General features: G+C 34.1%; 3 protein-coding genes across 3 annotated transcripts; 1 reads left to right on the top strand and 2 right to left on the bottom strand.

Annotated features, from left to right (window-relative positions):
• Positions 1-318: 318 nt before the first annotated feature.
• Positions 319-15,803, bottom strand: LOC130653684 (electron transfer flavoprotein-ubiquinone oxidoreductase, mitochondrial-like). The gene is made up of 14 exons (XM_057456201.1): positions 15,643-15,803; positions 11,502-11,615; positions 9,996-10,148; positions 9,562-9,638; positions 8,724-8,805; positions 8,531-8,649; positions 8,028-8,105; positions 6,975-7,121; positions 6,307-6,372; positions 6,075-6,146; positions 1,869-1,919; positions 1,500-1,592; positions 1,260-1,428; positions 319-1,110 (listed from the first exon to the last, which is right to left on the bottom strand). Exons 1-14 carry the CDS (start codon positions 15,674-15,676, stop codon positions 542-544), a joined length of 1,824 nt encoding a protein of 607 aa, XP_057312184.1. The 5' UTR covers positions 15,677-15,803; the 3' UTR covers positions 319-541.
• Positions 1,869-6,068, bottom strand: LOC130653685 (uncharacterized). The gene is made up of 2 exons (XM_057456202.1): positions 4,222-6,068; positions 1,869-4,031 (listed from the first exon to the last, which is right to left on the bottom strand). The coding sequence occupies exon 2, from the start codon at positions 3,958-3,960 to the stop codon at positions 3,556-3,558; it is 405 nt and encodes a 134-aa protein (XP_057312185.1). The 5' UTR covers positions 3,961-4,031; positions 4,222-6,068; the 3' UTR covers positions 1,869-3,555.
• Positions 15,804-17,635: 1,832 nt separating the features above from the next.
• LOC130655096 (thyrotroph embryonic factor-like) lies at positions 17,636-19,656 on the top strand. Its single transcript, XM_057457796.1, has 2 exons — positions 17,636-17,846; positions 18,764-19,656. The coding sequence occupies exons 1-2, from the start codon at positions 17,801-17,803 to the stop codon at positions 19,567-19,569; spliced, it is 852 nt and encodes a 283-aa protein (XP_057313779.1). The 5' UTR covers positions 17,636-17,800; the 3' UTR covers positions 19,570-19,656.
• Positions 19,657-19,965: the final 309 nt, after the last annotated feature.

Here is a 19,965-nt window from a genome sequence, read left to right as displayed (position 1 = left end):
TTTTCCATTGATAAGAAACTATCAAGGCCACCTGAAAAGATGGAATTCTTCCTAGTTAAAGGTGTTCCCTCCATGAGAATAACACCTTGAATTAGGACTATTTATTTGACAGTAAAAGTTGATTAGGTTACAAAATTTTAGAATCAAAAGTTTATAAAGAATAATTGTGTTATATTATCTACGGCAAAGATTCATTAGTCGTTTCCATCAGCTGCCCAAGTACGAGATGATGAATAAATGCGAACAGGTGAATGTAAAATGTGTCGGGTAATCGTCGCTGCAAAAAAAAAAATTAAAAAAATTCGGAAACATTAGGAATCGATGTAATCCGGAATTTTTTTTATCTGATAACCATTTAATATTATTATTACACATTCCCATTGGTTAGAATTTCACCAGAACAAACTACGTACAATATTAGGATCATATCTGATTATAATTTTTCTTCAACTAAAAAATATAGCAATAAGAAATAAACTTTATATTAAAATAACACACCATGAAAAAAGTTTATACACAAAAATGTCTTCCTACTAATTGTTTACATGCCGTTGTATGCAGGGCCGCCTCCACTTTCTGGTACAACCCAATTAATATTCTGGCTTGGGTCTTTTATATCGCATGTTTTACAATGTACACAATTTTGAGCATTAATTTGCAGACGACGCCCCCCTTCCTCTTCATCATCTACATATTCATATACACCGGCCGGACAAAACCGTTGTTCTGGCCCATCAAATACTGCTAAGTTTCTTTCCTTTGGTATATCGTCATTTTTCAAAGTCAAATGCGCCGGTTGATCATGGTCGTGGTTCGTACCACTTAAAGACACAGACGATAACAGATCAAAAGTTAATTTTCCGTCAGGTTTTGGATACTCAATGGACGAGCACTCGGCTGCAGGCTTTAAATGTTCGGCATCATTACCGTGATGCTTTAGTGTCCAAGGTTCACGGCCGCCACCAAGCCAATAAAAGAGTCCAGTGTAGATCATTGTACCAAAAATTTTAAACGGATTGTTGAACGACGGACGTATGTTTCGGGCACTATATAATTCCTTGTGCAACCAACTTTCTTTGAATTTTGAGTCATAACTACTTGGTACCAGGCCTGAACAGAAATAAACTTTGATGAACAAATGAAAAACAAGACAATTTATGTACTTGAAATCTTGTTTCCACTGATAAATGTCAAATATTTTTGCTTTTACTGTCCGTCGTCCACAGTGGAAACACTTAACGGATTTATCTTGTACATACCTGTTGTTTTTTCAAGATTTTGTTCATCTGTGATGGCTTCGAACACCGCCTCAGCGGCTAGTGTTCCGCTCTTCATAGCACCGTGCGTTCCTTTAATTTTGGCGACATTCATAAAGCCAGCACTGCAGCCAATCACGCAACCACCAGGGAATGATAATTTGGGTAAGGACTTCAAATAAAATAAATTTTACATTAAAAACATCAGACTCCTATGAAAACAGTAATAAATAAAAGCAATACCTGAAAACCGCCTTCGTTTAGTGCACGTGCTCCATATGCGATCCGAGTACCGCCTTCGAAATAAGTACGAATGGACGGATGCGTTTTCCATTTCTGTTATAATAAATTTAAACAAAAATAATTTCTACCCCATGGCAATCATTTATTAACCTATCGGGTCCTTTAAGGGCTTTTTAAATCCGAAAGATAGAGTGAATGTGGGGTTAACACACCGGGAGCTAATATAATCAAGAAAGCACGTTTTTTATGATTTCACAAGACACAATTTCAAAGAACAGCCTTCTCTTAAGTCTCAAAAAGAGTTTTTTATTATATGGGTTTTTGCCTTGATAATTCTTGTCTGTCAACAGGAGTTCTAAATTCACTCACCTGAAACTCTTGAAAAGGACTAAGATAGGGATTGCTGTAGTCAAGACCAACCTATATGTAATCAAAAAAAGGGTAATTTCAAGTTTCGGGCATTGGATGAGATGTTGCATAATATCGTCTCAATATATCAGAATACTACTCAGTAACCTTGGCTGTTCTAGCCTTTATTTTCACGTTAGACGGAGTATTCACAATTGAAAAGACTAGCTGACTTCCCAACAGGCATCTATTTTTATCTATTTGATGCATTCGTGTCTTATAGTCTAAAGGCCCGTTTCCACTGTGGGAAATTTTCCGTGGACAGGGAAAATTTCCACGGAATTTTTTCTACCCGCATTTCCACAACGCGGGAAAATCAGAAAACGAAATCAAAAATAAAAATGGCTGCAATAAATATACGCTTGCTTTCACTAATTTTGCTGCGAAGAAGATTATCTAGAGCAAGTCAAAGCAAGCGATGTTTGGGTTTGTAAAATATTTTACGTACTTTTAAAGGTGAATATTATGTGCTCATTCAAGAAATGAAATTGTTTGACCATGAGTACTTTTTTAAACAATTTCGCATGTCACCAACTCGGTTGGAGCATTTGTTGCACCTGATTGCTCCAATTATTACGAAATGTTCATTGCACAGGGAGGCAATTAGTCCGTCAGAAATACCTTGTTTAACATTACGCTATCTAGTGACTGGTGATTCCCAAGTATCCATTGCATGTAGTTATTGCGTAAATCCGACATCAATTGCTCGCATAGTTGCAAAAACGTGCGAAGCTTTTTGGACGATAATATTGAGAGAAAGCTACTTGAAATGTCCTACAACGAGTGAAGAGTGGAAAAAAATTATCCCAAAAGTTTGAAGAATTATGGAACTTTCCAAACTGCGTAGATGCAATTGATGGTAAACACGTTATGATACAAGCACCTGCATCATCTGGCTCTACTTTTTTTAATTATAAAAGGCATCACAGCATAGATCTGTTAGCTGTATGTAATTCCACTTACGAATTTACGCTAGTGGACGTAGGTCAGTCAGGACGGAATAGCAATGGAGGAGTTTTTTTTTATAGTGACCTTGGAACCGCAATAAACGATCAAACGTTGGGCATAATTCGAATACTTCGTGGAACTCAAGAGAATTTCCCATATGTTTTTGTGTGCAATGAAGCATTTCCCCTCAAGCGATTTATGATGAAACCATATGCTAGAAGCAATCTTAATAGCAAAAAAAGAATATGTAACTACCGCTTTTCTCGAGCACGGAGGGTTAGAGAGAATTGTTTTGGAATATGCGCTTTAAGAAAAATAGAGACTGTTGTGAAAATAACAAAAGCTGTGGTGGCTCTCCAGAATTATTTAATGAAACACGAATCGGCTAGTTATTGCCCCCCAGGTTACCCTGTTGTATTTACTATATCCCATTGCCAACTTAATGAACCAGCCTGAGAATTAAAGTATGTGCAAAATTGATCTGGTATCTGTGCTGCCGACCTACTAAAATTATTAGAACCTTGGTTAGCGATAGGTAATAAGCCATTACAATCTTTTGTTTCACTTCACCATTCTCCAGGTGTTATACTATTTGTCGCCTCTACATCAGGGTAACCTGGGGGGCAATATTTTTCTTTAGATATGTGATAACTTTGTAATATATACATAATAAGTCTATACATATTGTATATGATGTAACTTATTCTTCCTCTGTTAAGTTATAAAACAGTTCACTTATCTTCATGTCCGCATATTGTTGTTTTCGGTTCGATAACTCCTTCAAAGTATGTACTAAACTAAGTAAAAACGAAGTTTCAGAATCATTTTCCGCTTTTAAAGGAGCAACTTCCTTATTGTTGTCATCACTTAATGCTTTTATTAACAAAGCATCAACACTCATTTGTAAATCTGCTTTTCTTTTGGCAGATTTTCTTCTTAATGGCTCAACGTTCTCCTGCAAATCATCGTCAACAGTTTGACTTTCAATAAGTATGGGTACATTTGATGCAGTTTTTGGAAGCAGTGAAACGTCTTTCGACAAATCCAGCTCAGCAAAAAAATTGCAAGTGGGCAGCTTTTTGTTGCCTGCCCCTGAACCTGTCATCTTCTCTCTTCGTCGAAGGCACTTCCGATAGTTGTCACGCAACTACTCCCATTCCTTTTTCAGATATTCCACTTAAATAAAATAAATTTCTTAAGATATAGCTACTATTTGTAAAAATAAAACCCACGAAAAAATTAAGAAATATCATTAATTCGTGGAAATTTGAAAATACATGTATAGCTAGACAGCTACAACTGAAAAATATTTTTTAGTTTTGTATAAACTAAGCAAAAAAGGTAGCTAGTAGCTACGTTAGCTTACCATTAATGTCTCCCAATCTTTTTGAAATTTACTCCCAGGACCTTATTTTTCTGTCTTTGTATTCTGTTGAGTATACTTTTCATATGCACGAGTACTCTGGCATTAGGTTTACTAACCTTTCATGCACAGAGAGTTCTCTACGTTCTTCTTCTCAAGTAGATTTATCAGCAAGATCTTGCTGCTGTTCTGAGTCATCAGCATTCTCTTGGGCACTTGGAACTGAAGGACTTGCAATGTCAGAAACAATGCCAGGACTTATAATGCCAGAAAAGCGTTGTTGAAAACAAGATACAGGTGATGGAAGGGAAGATGTAACCGAACAGGATATTGCACACGTATCTGCGATGTTCTTGGTTGTCCAATGTTACAAATTCTCTGTTGTCGCTTCAATGCTCCACAAATAACTTGTTTCTTCACTACTAGTGCTGTTTGCCATTTTGTTGTTTGTTTACTCTACACCTAGCAATTTCAGCTACCATTTTTGTCCAATTTAAGTCAATTTGATTGGTTGAAAATATTTTTTCCGCCGTAAAGAAAAAAGTTGAAAATTTTCAACTTTTATTTTTGTTCCGAGTTTTCCAGCGGCAAAAAAGAACCACCTCTGTTTTGTTATACTGCAAATGTGCTATTCGGAAATATTTCTTTTCCGAGGAAAATTTTCCTGAGTGGAAACGGGCCTTAATTGACGAAGTCAGCTCAAAAATTTGTTCATTGCATATCGATAATTTTTACCCGTTAAGGAAGCATACTTAGTATTATTCATGTCTGACTGCACTATACGTTGTTTTATTCTTTTATTAAATTTTTGCTTTTTTCATCAGTCAATTTAAAATGTTTGCGCACAGGCGAGACAGAAAACACAATAATTACTTAAAATCTTTAGCCCGTAGTTACGAAGAAGTGACGTCAAAAACCGTTTGCGGTCATTTTAGACAATAAAATGTCAAAAATTTTCTCTCGACGCAAATCACGGACTGTCCTATATGAGACTCTCAGCTATTAAAAAATTCGGTTGAAAAAAATTAAATTTTAAAGTAGCATAATAGCCTAGACTCTTAAAAATATATTTTATATAATAATTTTCAAATCAGAAAAAAATAATGCTATCGAAATGGCTTCACTCGAAGTATTGATTGAAGTATTAAAAATGTTATGCCTAAAAATTTGGCTTCAAGTTACACTGTCTGGAGCACACGATGTTGATATTTTTAGTCGTGTGATCACAACTCACTTCGTATTTCTTTCAACGCAGTGTTATAAGGAATCTCCATGGAATAATTAAGTTTCATAACATAAGCTCTCTGAACGTTTACTTCTTCATGACCTCGCCAAACTTTTACATCGCAAATTACATTACAAAACATGGGGTGATTCCCCTATATTTTACAAGGTCACACCTTTGACTCGCTTTATAAATATGATTTGCATGGAAACCTTTTTTGTTATGTTACATAAGATTTGGTGCTTACGTCATCTATTTAAGATTTATTACAAAAAATGTCCTAATGTGATCGTGAAAAAAATGATGTATAAAATACAACACATCTTTATATAACATAGTTTCATATGCATTAAAAGAACAGGATAAGAAAGTTAAAGTTATTAAACTAATCTATAAAGTTTAGTCGTACTACATCGATCACAAATATCTGACTCGCGACCCTGCTCTTATTTTATTACCGGGGTTTAAAAGCACACGCTAAGAGTAAACTTTGCGAAAAATGTCAGATAGCCTGACAATCCCCACAAGCATTGCGGACGACAAGTCAAGACACTTATTTAATGCTTATGCTGGCACGAGCGCTTGTTCGAGTAGAGTATTAATCACTAATCAAAAAATGGCGCTTCCTTACCACAAAGCCACAGGAGACTAATGGGCCTTCATCCAGGTGATACAAGAACGAACCGCCATATGTGTCACGTGGCTAAACAAAATACAAAATGACGTCACACAACTTTACTTAGTTACTCAAACTACGTGTAGTATTTCTTGAAGCTGTTTATTTTTCGATACAAGAAAGGATTTTTGTTGTTAAGAATTATTTTTTTTAAAAAGTTCTGTTAAAACTTAAAAAAAATACATACCAAAGGCCATCCTGCGGTATGAACAACAAGCCCTGGCTCGTGTTTGCTTGGATCAATCTCCCACAACTAAAAGAAGAAACATTCCCTAAGAATTCGAAAATATTAAAGTTAAATATCAGATGTTTCTACATCTTCCTTATCACACCTATACCTATACCTATTATAGAATATACTGGGGCCGTCCGTCTTTAAATTACACGCTATTTCGTGTGTCCGTTGCACAACACTTTTCTTGTCGTCGATTGATTTCATATGTTAACCGTCTCTACATATTTGTTCCCCTATTTTGTCTGTCTCTGCGCAAAATGTTATCTCCCTCTGCGATATTGTATAACTATGCTACGGACATATGAAATGCGATATATAATGAAGGGCCAAACCAGTGGATTTTTTTTAACGCTAGTATTATTAATTGATTAACACAACCTAGTTTTAAAAATGAAAACAAGGTGGGGGTGAAGAATGACATTTAGACGTTTGCAGCATTTTTGTGCGGTGCTTTATCTTGAATATCCTTATACAACGTGTTTGGTTTAATACCCGCAAACAATGACTTCACATGACTTTTTTCCATTATATAGGCGCATTATGGGATAAATTGAATAATAATGTGGTAGTTTTTTCAATCATATTTTTGATAACATTTGAACGTTTTAAACATTATTTACCTCTTTCAAACCAATGCCGTATGTTTGTTGACAAGAATTTTCTCGTAAGTTGAAACGTTGAAACAATTGCTTCGCCAAGTGTCCATGGCAACCTTCAGCAAATATGGTGACTTTGGCATGCAATTCCATTCCACGTTCAAACGTATCCTAGATAGAAAGCAATAGCGTGTATGAAAAAACAAATGAAATCAATGTAACAGAAGCCCTGGGCACACAGTCACAGACTAACCATTAAAGAAGACATTAGAAAAATTTTTGGCTTTTAACACGATACAAGTCTTTTTTATATGAATATAATACATAATTAGACAAAAAGCGAAAATATCCTAAGAATATGCTCATCTTAAATTTTATTCTTTGATAACTCAAATAAACTTGTATTCTAGCATTGATGTAAAATGTCTTCTCTAAAGTTTCATTTGAAATATTTATCCCTACAAATTCTAGTTGTTCTGTCATTTGAATTAGGCTGCTTAATTTTTGCACCAGGATCTTAACCGTGCTAAGAATATATCAGGATATTTTTTACCTAATGTTAAAAATATTTATTTTGTAACAAGAAATGTATTTCTTCATTTACTCTGTGACAACATTCCTAATTTATTGGAGTTAAAACTCCAATAAATTAAGAATGAAAAGGAATTAATTATTAATTAGGAATTAAAAAAAATAAGGATTGTAAAAAATATTTAATAGTAGGGTTGCAAATTAACATATCGCTTTTCCTATTCATAATTTAAATGAATAGTGCTAAATATGTTTGGGAGGGCTGAAGTGCATGAAAATTTAACTTTTTAGTTGCATCAGACAAAACTAAAATAATAATAACAGAAACAACAACAATAACAACAGCAACAACAAAATAATAAGGATGATAAAAATATTTATAAACAGGAAAATTAAGAAAATACAGAATGTTGTTATGTATAGTTTAAACAAAATTCTCATAAAATAATGTGAGATTCATTGATATTATTAATTATAACGTCATTCCTCTCCTTGTGTCTCGTACTGTCCAAGGAGTATATGTTAAGATTGTGAGCAAACACAAACCTTTGGGGAGCCATCTTTGCTTATTCCAACATCTGCTGTTGCAATGCCTTTTACACTACCATCTTCATGATATAAAACCTAATAAATATAAGAAGAAAAAAACATATACAGATCAAACATATATCAAATTTGCTACGAAAAAAATTGTTTTAGGCACATCACAAAACCAATGATCAACCAAACATTTTTTTATATACTTCTGCAAATCTTAAAATTCATTGCATCTTTTATGCACATCAAATACTGCAAATGTAGTAAGTAAAAAGTAAAAAAAAAAAAAAAGAAGTTTTTTAAAATATCAATTAAAATAACATTTAAGTTCAGGTACTTCAACGAAAACAGGTTCAGAAGAATTCGTGTCCTTAAAGAATTTAGGTACATTAGCTGGTCAAACATGTTATCCATGTGTGTCTAAAGTTCTATGTCGTAGAAACCTAGAATTTTCCATGCAATAACAACAAACTTTTGCAATCAACTTTATACGAAAAACACCATATACACACCTCACTGGCTGCAATACCTGGATAAACTTCAACTTCAAGTTCTTCGGCTTGTTCTCCCAGCCACTTCACAAAGTGACCAAGTCTAACCAAATAATTTCCATGGTTATACATGGGCAAACCTATCAACACAAACAAAATATTCCAAAGCTAGTGATACAGAACCGGCTCACCAAAGATGATCAAGTCTACCTACCTTTAAAAACAGGTAATGAGATGTATTTATTTTCTGTGAGGTATCCCATTTTATCTTTTGTTACTGGTGTATTAAGTGGCGCCTATAGATAGAACAAATTAAAATGGATTTTTTTCACCATACTGGACATGATCAAAAATATGAGGCTTCATTGTGGACATTGAAAATTTGTGAAAAAAAAATGATTTTGTCATAACTCACTCAATTTTTAGTTTAGTCTAGTTCTCAGATGATGGGCACTATTTTACTTTACAAGACTGCGTAGGAAAGAAATTAAAAAATATCTTTCTTACAGAATTGTGATAAAAAATTAACATTGTTAAGCTTTTATTTGTGAAAATCTGGATCTAATTATAGAATATTTTAAACTAAACTATCTTTCCATATAAATAAGAATTAGAAAAAAAAAATAGATATTTACAAAATCTATCAGAGCGTTGACAAAGCATTGATAATTTAATAACAGGTATTATTGAAAATCAAACATTGCATTTTTGATGATCGCTTCTCGCTTTCTGGGTACAAGTAAGTTACTCTTTTAAATGTATATATGAGTTTTCGTTGTTAGGAATTTAATATTTCGCAGATTTTCAAGAAATGATAATTTTTTAACAAACGCACACAGTTTATGGTTTTTTTTAAAATATTAAAATTTTATCTTTGTTTAAAGACAACACAAAATCTGTTTTTCACCAAAACTTGAAGTAATTTCATAAATGATAAAAACTTAACACTGCATGTCAATGTCCACAATTCAGCCAAAAAGAGCCTCATATTCTTGAAAATGTCCTACTCCATTTATAATTATAAAGCCTACATTAGTGATAAAAAAAATTACATTTCTATCCTTCCAATCAGGTAACAGTTCTTCTAAAGCACTTATTTCAATGCAAGCTCCTGATAAAGTGTGCGCTCCTGGAAATAAAAAAATTGCAAAAAATGGAATTACTCTGCAGTGCATCCACTGTGAACAAACGAAATACAGCTGTTATCGTAGAAACTATTTGTTTGTCACAAAAAATTTAACAAAATATATTGTATTTGTTTTTTGTAATTGGAAGATTTCGTGTGTGGTTTAGCATGGTCTGGATTTGGCTAACAAATAGACAAAATACAGCTATTATTATGGACACTAGTAGGTAGCCTGTGGATATGTATGTCATATTTCTTGTATCTGTAACACAGCTAATAATAACCTGCAGAAACAGCTTTTCACTACTGCGAAGACAAACAAAATAGGTATCCCTAATTAATTGCACAATACATAATTACCAATTTCTGAAGCCTTTTCAACAACACATACTCTAAGATCCACACCATGTTCTTGTGCAAGCTGTTTTAATTTGATAGCAGAACACATTCCAGCTGGTCCACCACCAACAATCACAACATCTGTTTCATCAGCAACGCGCTCCATATCAACACCTTAAGAAATAAAAGAAATAAAAAACTTTCTTACTTGTAATTCATAAAGTACATAAGATTAGACAGACACCTGATACAATTCCAAGATTACACTTTTCAATTATTTTGTTGCAGTATCAATAAATTCTATGTTAAGGTCCTAGTTGAGACTGCAAATAAACTATAAAATTTGAGAACAGTTTCAATGGTTTCTACTCGGTCCCTGGACTTAAAAATTGAATGACTTCCTAATTTACAGAATGACTTTACCTGTCCTATTTTTATTCTTTAATTAACCAAAGAAAGAATGTAATAATCGGGAGAGGGCAGGCTCCTGTTTCAATTTTGGGATTAATGCTTTGTGCATAATAACTGTATTACCATAATTCATCTTTTTCTCTTTAAACCCCATCCCTTTAGTTAGCCATCCCCTGAGTTAACCCTTGTCGTGTCTGCATTGCTTTACTTCAAAGGCTACAGAGTGCATCTGGTGATGGTAATGATATTATGGATCCATTACAAATCATAAAAAAGACATTTTAAATGTGCGATGAGGATGTGATTTTGAAAATTTAAGGTCATATAATAATATCAAAAATGGATGTTATGTTTCATATAATTATTTATTTAGTCCTATCTCTCTATCCAGGTATGTCTTCTATTGAGCCATCCAATTAAAATCATTGTTAAAAAATGGAATTTCGGTATCATGTTTTTTGGGCTTTTTCGAGAATACACAGAAAGTAGTATGTACAATTACTACACAAAGCATATCCAAAATAGGAAAATTAATTTTTTTATGGTTCTAGTTGTTTAGGTTAACATTGTGTATCTTTGGTTCTTGAAGAGCATGCAAATAACCTACCACATTCCTCACCAAAAGGCATAGTTTCTATAAATCTTTGGGAATATTAACTGGGTGAGTTTTCTTTCTCTTGTGTAATCTGGCTTTTATTTTTTTCGTATTCGCAAAGCCCAGAGGCAGACCGAGAAAGACTTGGCAGGAGGTTATAAGGACAGACTTGATACAGAGGAAGTTGAGTTTAGATCTAACACAGTCTAGATCAGATTGGAAGAGGATTAATATACCTCGTCCAACCCATGCTAGCATGGAAAACGGACGTTAAGCCGAAAATGATGATGATGTATTATGACATTTTAATATAAGTCTATTCTTTCCTGGCATCATTTTTTTATCATAAGGTAAACAACAAAATGAGCAAGAAGTAATGTAAAGATGAGACGATTATTATTTTTACACACATAACGGTTGTTAAAAAAATAATTTTTATATTCAGAAAAGCAATGTACACATCCTTTCCCTCATGTTGAACATACATTTTAAACGACGCCTATAAAGATAAAAAAAATTACCAGCCCATCTTGGATCTGTTTCCCGTGAAACAATGGAGTAATGCGTTGTAATTCTTTTATTTCTTCTACTGCTTGTTGATATATTACGTACATGACGCCCAATGGACTGGGTAACTAAAAAAAAGTATTTTTTATAACATGAAGATATCAAACTGATTATTCATATCTCTCAAACATTGGGAATAATCAAAATGAATTTTTTTTGTCTTATATAAATAAAATCTGAAGGGGAAAATAAACAGAATATAATTAATTTTTGGAATATTCCAAAAGATTACCATATTCCCCCAGACACCTTTGTAACAGCAGTGCAAGAGATGAGAGAGAGGTGGGTGGAGGTTCAGTGCAGCAGTTTTCCCTTACAGATTGTAGCATAATTTTAGCTTCTACTACTTTACAGGGAGAAAATTTTCCAGGGAAGAAGCATTTTTCGGCCATTTTCGCGAAAGTACCAGCAAAAAGACTGACATGCAGATTTGCAAAAGTTAAATAAAAAAACTCCTCAAATTTTATGTTGTTTTGTGTATTTTTATTTCAACTACACAAGTATTATATCAGTCTAAATCAATATCATTGGCTTTTGATATTTTTTCTAATGAAATAATTTTCTTATAGGAAAAAAAAATTGTTTCATTTGTCACAATTACAAAATATTTAAACAAAAATCGCAAAAGATTGTCCCACCTAAAATTCACTTGTCAAGTTGAACTCAAAAGATTTAATCACTTATTCGCGAAAGTAAATCCCTAAAATTTCGTGTTTTTTTTTCCTCATGAAACTTTCTCCCTGTAAAGTTCTACACATACGTTTTTCTCTTGAAACTTCCTTTTAAGAAACATAAGAAGAAGCATCAATTGATGCCTGAACAAAATCAAAAAATATTAAATTTAAATTTGGGAGTCTAACAGGTGTAAACAGACACATAATTGTTATCTTTGTGACTCTACAGGTAAAAGTGACATCCAGTGCTAAGGCGTAGATGCACACCACAATATTTAGGAGTAAAAATACCTTGTTATATTGTTTGTATAGCGCAAAAAACAAATTTATTAAGCAAAAAACTGCCAACACTGAAATAGTTGTTAATATTATAATCATCCCTAATGTTTTTTGTTATATAGTTCTTAATATTTATCTCAAGGGGAGGTATGATTTCTGATCAGCTGAAATTTTGTGGCCTGGATAGTTGCATAAGCACAGGCTTTTACTCAGTTATACACCATGTTTATACTCTCACCAAACATTAAAAATTTTTTTTTTCCTTTTTGGCCTTTTAAATCGCAGTGACTTTCCTAATTTTAATTAGCCTAGCTTAGTCTATGTATAGCAATGCTAGAAGTCGTGTCAGGATCAACGATTCACTTAGTGATGAATTTAGTGTAAATGTTGGTATACATCAAGGTTCTGTACTTAGTCCTTTGTTGTTTGTTCTAGTCTTAGAAGCGCTGTCGATGGAGTTCAGAACAGGTTGTCCATGGGAGTTATTGTATGCAGATGATTTGGTTCTCATAGCGCAGTCGATGAAAGAATTAGTTAAAAAGTTTGAGAAGTGGAAGAAAGGACTAGAAGAGAAAGGGCTAAGGGTGAACACAGCAAAGTCTAAAGTCATGATTAGTAGCATTGCAGCCAAGTGTGACCTTGTGGTTGGAAAGTGGCCTTGTAGAGTTTGCTGGAAAGGGGTTGGTGGTAACTCAATTTTTTGTCAGACCTGCAACCATTGGTTACATAAGAAATGCAGTAGTATTGGTGGAAGGTTAAGAGCTGAGATTCAGTTCGTATGTAAGAGTTGCAAAGGTGAGATTATAGAGAATGAAGTATTTCCAGTTTAAATGATGTACAACAGTGGCTCGTTAGAGATAGTTAAGAACTTCTGTTACTTCTGTAGGGCAGTGAAGGGGGTGTTGGAAGAAGTGTTACTTGCAGGATAAGTTCTGCTTGGAAAAAGTTCAGAGAGTTACTTCCTTTGTTGACTAGCAGAGTCTTGTCAATTGGGTTAAAAGGTAGGTTGTATGAGGCCTGTGTAAGAAGTGGTATGTTGTACAGTAGTGAGACATGGGCAGTGAAGCAGGAAGATCTTGACTGTTTAGAAAGGAATGATATGAGAATGGTTAGGTGGATGTGTAACGCCAGTCTGAGAGACAGAAAGAGTTCAGATGAGCTAAGAACCAGGCTAAGTAACCGTAGAATTAAAAATGTTATCCAGATAAGAAAATTGAATAGGCTGGGGCACTTGGAAAGAATGGAGGAGGATAATTGGGTAAGAAAGTGTAGAGACTTGATAGTTCCTGGGGCAAAGCCCAAAGGCAGACTGAGAAAGACTTGGCATGAGGTTATAAGGACAGACTTGATACAGAGGAAGTTGAGTTTAGATCTAACAAAGTCTAGATCAGATTGGAAGAGGGTCATTAATATACCCCATCCAGCCCATGCTAGCATTGAAAAAGGACGTTATGCCGAGAATGATGATGATGATAGCCACTTGCCCTCTCTTTTCAGCAACAGCAACACCCTGTGACAAAGCCACAATATTTAGCCTTGATTCTAGGATACAAGTAGTATTATGATATAGGTCCAAGGAACAAGGTGACATATCTTAATACAAAAAATGTCCTTTCTTTCAGTAAAGTGCCATTATGATGGTCAATACCAGATATTTGTTCCACCCAGCTAATGGTGTGCCTGGCTTTTTTAAGTGTTAGTCACTATACTGCTTCAGTAATGTTTGTGTAAAATGGGAGCAAATTTGCAACTGCTCCTTTCAATTTCATCGTTAATGCCTCAATGACTTAGTAGCATTGTAGCAACAAAATTTTATGGTTTCATGACACTCAAGTGAAAGCACACATGCAACAAAATTTGAAAATGGCTTAGGCATGGGATCTCGCGTTTCTCTAGACATGAGTGTCATGAAACCATAAAATTTTGTTGCTACAATGTTATGGCGCCGTAGATTAGTGGTTATAGCTCTCGTACTCTGTGCGGGAGACCGGGTTCGATTCCTCTTGACGGTGATTCAACATGAGCAAGTGAATGTTACCATAGCCCTGGGTTAACCCAAGCCATGTGAGGGAAATTGGGAAGATGACACACTGAGTGCGCCGTTTGATGTTGCCGGTTGGGTATGGGTATGCATAGCTCAAAATAAGCATTAAATACTCTAGGACTCTCCATCTAAGCCATGGCCCCTCCTGGAAATAATAGACAGGGTATATCCCTCGATATTTGTGAGACTAGCCATGTAAAATATGCATATCTATCTATATATCTATGCAATATTGTTTAGACATGATTACTACACAAATTACTGTAAAGCATGATTTAAATTCCTTGATTGCATGTGCAAAACAAAGTATTGAAAAAATCGTTTCACTTAATTCTCACAAATATTTAAAGGAATAGAACATTGAAAAACTTTCACTTCAAACCTGATGAATCTTGCTATTGCATGCCCCTTAGGGGCTGCATTTTGCTGCAGTCAACACCATGACTGAGAGATCCTGTGTCTAGCGTTTTTTCCCTGACTGCTAAGGTTACACCCTTCTTCTTACTGTTGAGAGCTTAGCTATAGGTTTTGAAAATATAACTACATTATATTATACGGCAATCTTTATAGTACATACTGCATCTTCTTGGCAAAAGAAATAACATTGCCCTCCAATATTGTGTTTTTTGTGACCGTTAGTAGTGTTTGTTCTTAAAGTAAATGGGTGTCCAGGCTTACAGTTAAGAGGCGACACAGTACACACATAATTACTTTTATTTTACATGGTTGTAAACACAATTGGTTTCAGCAAAATTTTGACTTTGATTTATGCTGTCCACATAAATCAGTGATAAATCGAAATGTTGCTTTATGGAGATAGATTGGTATTTTGAACAGGTTTGGATACAATTTTAGGTTTTTCTAATTAAGGGGTTGAGGAAAACGTAAATAACAATACCACAAATTACAAAACAATTGGGAGTTTATCTGTCGTTGTTAATTGGGCTGGAGATAAAAAGTACTTTGTAAAGCAGGAATCTCTTGCGGAAATCCAGAAGAGTTGGCATATCTGGCAAAAAGGAGTTTATTTTAAAAAAGTCTCGGCTTCTGTTAGGAACTTTAGTTTATACCAACAAAAACAAGACTGCAGTAGCTTACATTTAAAAATATTTTTTCTTGGTAGATGAAACATCACAGCTTTCGTTTTTTTCTGCTTGCTGGGTTGTTGTTGTTGCCAGCTAGCTACATCACTGAACCTTTGGACTTTGGAACGATTGTAACGGAAAGTAGTAAAACACAAAATGCAGCGTTACTACTTCTAGCAAGTCCACCGTGCACCTTGTACCCCAGGCCGTATTTTACAGATAACTTGACGTGGAGAAAACACCACTACTATGGCGCACTACCATGGCGTGGATAACCGAAATCTTTACAATACTGTGCGATACTTATATTTTTATAATAATAAAAGTTGTACGCTGGGCTAAACAAGAAAAGAGAGTTTGTTTATTTGTCAACGTAGACGTTCCGGTGTGTTCCCCACACCATGTGAAAACATAGCGTCACTTTACAGACTCGATCTAAAGAACACTTAAACGGTTGAAAGTCAACTGCGGCACAACCATTCTTCCAAGTTTCAAAAAAGTTTAAATAATAGCGACGGACAAGAGCGCCACCGAGTTGTACATTAAGGAATCGTTTACTGTTAAGAAATTAAGACATAATTTGAATATTAATATTGCATCGTACCCTACGTCAGAGATGTTTTAAGAATATTTGAAAATTGCAGTAAGCGCATATAATTTACTTTGATTTGCATTGTCATCATTCTAGTGAACAAGGGGGCTACAAAAGCGTTCAAGTGTGATCTCCGACATGGACATTTCTCTCTTTCCTGCGATATATGTGATATATAACTAGGGAACCACATGCGCAAATTGATGATAGTAGCATGCAAAATTTCTTTTATTTTATTCGAAAATAAACTATTAAAAAAAAAATCAGAAGTTTCAAGGAGTAGTCGCCATCCTGAATAAATTACAGAATAGGCTTAAAGGAGGGGCAGTTGGACGACTGACGTGAAAATCCACAATGCGAATTTGATTTTGCTGACCTGCTTCGTATAAAAATCTTTATATTTAAAAAAATGTAAGCAGTTATTATTTAATTAAAAAGCTTTCCGTGCGAAAGTTCTTGGGTTCAAACCCTTCCCAAATCATACTAGAGAAAAGTGTGAATATATCCTTTTAGCTTTGCGCTCAGCATGAGAATATAATTTATATCTCAGGCGATTGTCTAGTTGACAGAATATTTTTAAGCTTCTCATGGGCATACACTGTTGGTGAAAGGTTAAGCCAGAAGCCAATGCCACATGCGGAATCATTTTTTCTACTTATTATTTTAGTGCTGCTGACAAAGGCTAAGAAGAAGAGCAAAATTTATCCGACTTGCAAGCTGGGATATTGCAGGACTTTTTTATATTATCCTCAGTCAGTCAACACGAACAGAGGTTATTTCTGTAAACAATCTTTGTGTCAGAGATTTTCTAAACGCAACATACGATAAGGGTGCAGCAGAAATTGAAAATGTTTGCTTTGTATTTACTCCTGCGTGGTCTCGCCAAAATGAACTTCGGCTAAGTTGAATACGGAGAAGTGCAAACTTATTGTCTTAAAAAAGCCTAGAGAACAACCATTTTCTGTACCTGTAAATGGTCAGCATCTAGTGGAGTGTAAGGAGGTTAAACTGTTTAGACTGGTTTTCATTCAGCGCTTTTATCGCCATTGCGCAACGCATGTGCAGTGAATAGAAATTGCTGCTGGACCCGGCAACAGCCATGAAAATTCGATAAATTTGGCTACGAAGGACTATTTAGTTATTTAAAACATTGTCATTTATTTGTTTTTATATTATAATTAGTTAATTTAGTACGTTTTTAAGGATTTATTTTGTTTATATGGCACAAAATAGTTTGTTGCCTCTCCTTTTCCCGACGAGGGCTTCGCAATAACGGCTCAGGGACCAAAAGACCCTGGGAACAAGAATAGAGAATAGAGATTTTCAAAAAAAAAAACGTCCCCGGCGGTCAAATTATCACTGTGATAAAAGAAACGTCCCAGCGATCAAATTACGTAATCTCACGTACAATACACGTGTGGACTTGGATGTAAACACATGGTCCAGGTGATATCTCCATGGATCAAAACAAAGCAGAACGTATATGTAGCTACGTACTATTATTTTTGATCAGTGCAATTTATCAAGAGTATTCAAAATAAATGATCGATATTTTTAAAGTGGGAAAATTTTAATTTCAATGCCTCCTGTAAAGACTCTTTCTGTAAAAGGAACAATTAGTCAAGGTAAGAAGCCAGTAAATGAAGTAACTTCTAAAATAGTTACATTCATCTTTTAATATACACGAGTTCACAGTTTCAGTTAACCATTGTTTAAAAAGTCTTTCTTTTGTTACACAGCTTTTATTGTTAAAAAGAAAGTAAAATGTTATGAATTAAGAAGGCTTTAGAAAAATGAAATTTTTTTTGTGAAAAATTTAAAAAGAAAAGTTCATACATACTAATTTTTCGTGCTGTGAGACTAATTATTTCTTCAGGGGATATAAGATATATTCACAATGCCCATGGTCAAAGCGTTATTAAATTTACTCTGTTTACTTCCTTATTTAATACAGAAAACAAGCAAACAACTTCTGTGTGTGAAGAAGTGTTTGGAAAGTAATTTAGCAAGTTTTTTTACCTGTTTTATCTAGCTAGAATTAACTTCCTGATTGAAAAGCTTAAAGTTTAAAGTATGCACTATAAAACTTACAAAAATATTTATTCTAAATAGCTATCTTATTTTATATATTATGTCCTGCGACTGTTAGCAAATTTAGTGATGATAGCTTAAGTCAGGGTTTTAATACCTCTTACAAATTTAAAATTCTAAATTCTCCACATAGTAAAGGATTTCTCCTCCATATATATACTAATTTTTGCATCTTTGCCCAAAAATTTTCATGCATTACGTGTAAAGATGACTTTCTACCCTATAACAAGGCTTTTCTTTTTATTTCTGATGGTATTGATGATTGAAATCTCTTTATTATTGTAAGAAAAATTCAAAATCTTGTTATTTATCCCTATTTTAAGCATATTTGAAATACAGTGTAAGCAGAATATCTTAATTTGCTGTTTTCGCTGACTACCAGAGCAACTAGGATTCTTATAATGTTTATTCTACATATATATATATATAATATTAAATTTCTATTTGTTAGGAAGACATGATGAAAAACGAGAATTACTCAAACCTTATTCAAAAGAAACCTCTACTGGGTCACCATCAAAGAAAACTAAATTTTATGATGATTACATGAGTTTGGATGAATTTTTTCAAAAGACTTCTAATGACAATGAATGTGAGACTATCGAGGATAATGATTATCCAAGACCTAATGGAAATTTATTGGCAAGTTTATACACTTTAGGAAATCTTATTCAAAATCAAAAGAAGCTAATTCAGTGTCAGCAACAGAAGAATCTTGTGACAACTTCTACTTCAAAGTCATCCATTGTTCCAACTGACAATCAAGCTGCCATGTTAAATGAAATTACACACAGTGAGGATAGTGGCACCACACATTCTCATGCCAGACCAGAAAGTTGCTACAGTTCTGACATTAATCCCCAACAAAATTCAGAGCCTAGCAGCAAATTATTACCTGACTTGTCCACTACAACAAAAAACCCAGAAAATGTGACACAAAGTTTACCCTCTGTGCCGAATGTTGTGTCATCATCGAAAGGACATATTATTCCTGATTCTTACAAAGACGTTGACTACTGGAATAAAAGAAAAAGGAACAATTCAGCAGCTAAAAAATCACGTGAAGAGCGTAGAAATAGAGAATTAAAAGTGTTTTCTGAAGCTAGACAATTAGAGAAAGAAAACTCGCAACTTACAACCATATTAAAGAGATTAACTGAACGTAACGAACTTCTAGAATCACGCTTGCAAGAGGTTAGAAAACGTTCTTGGCAAGGTGAATCAAGTGGAACGTCAACGTCTTCAGAAGAAACTTAATATATTTCAGAATTTACCATGTTTTTATGTAACAATAACGCATTTCTTATATCCTTAAAAAATGTGAAAAAGAACAATATATCCAAATCCATATTTCTCATTCTTGAAAAATCCAAAGATGAATTCTCAACATGCAAATTTGTTGGATACAGTTTTAGATATGCAGCTTTCTTTTTGACAACATCTTTTTCTATTATGCAAGAAAGCTAATACCAAAGATTAATGCCCCAAAACGTATATCAATATTAAAATATTATTACAAAATCATTTATGGCAATTTTTAATTACTATTAATAAATACCATGCAGATCAAGACAGAATGAGTAGTGGAGGCTATTGGGAAATTGAAGATTGGCAAGGCTGCAGGAGTGTCAGGTATTGTTGCAGAGATGGTAA

This window comes from Hydractinia symbiolongicarpus, chromosome 8 (genome assembly GCF_029227915.1).
Source record: "Hydractinia symbiolongicarpus strain clone_291-10 chromosome 8, HSymV2.1, whole genome shotgun sequence".
Lineage (NCBI taxonomy): Eukaryota > Metazoa > Cnidaria > Hydrozoa > Anthoathecata > Hydractiniidae > Hydractinia > Hydractinia symbiolongicarpus.
This window is presented reverse-complemented; position numbering and strand designations above follow the sequence as displayed.

Coding starts and splice junctions, on each gene's coding strand:
- LOC130653685 (XM_057456202.1), bottom strand. CDS start 3,960: ATGACAGGTTCAGGGGCAGGCAACAAAAAGCTGCCCACTTGCAATTTT.
- LOC130653684 (XM_057456201.1), bottom strand. CDS start 15,676: ATGTTTCATCTACCAAGAAAAAATATTTTTAAAT. Junction 8,806..9,561: donor CTGATTGGAAGGATAGAAAT/GTAATTTTTTTT, acceptor TTCTATCTATAG/GCGCCACTTAATACACCAGT. Junction 7,122..8,027: donor GCAAAGATGGCTCCCCAAAG/GTTTGTGTTTGC, acceptor CTTTCTATCTAG/GATACGTTTGAACGTGGAAT.
- LOC130655096 (XM_057457796.1), top strand. CDS start 17,801: ATGCCTCCTGTAAAGACTCTTTCTGTAAAAGGAACAATTAGTCAAG. Junction 17,847..18,763: donor AAAAGGAACAATTAGTCAAG/GTAAGAAGCCAG, acceptor TCTATTTGTTAG/GAAGACATGATGAAAAACGA.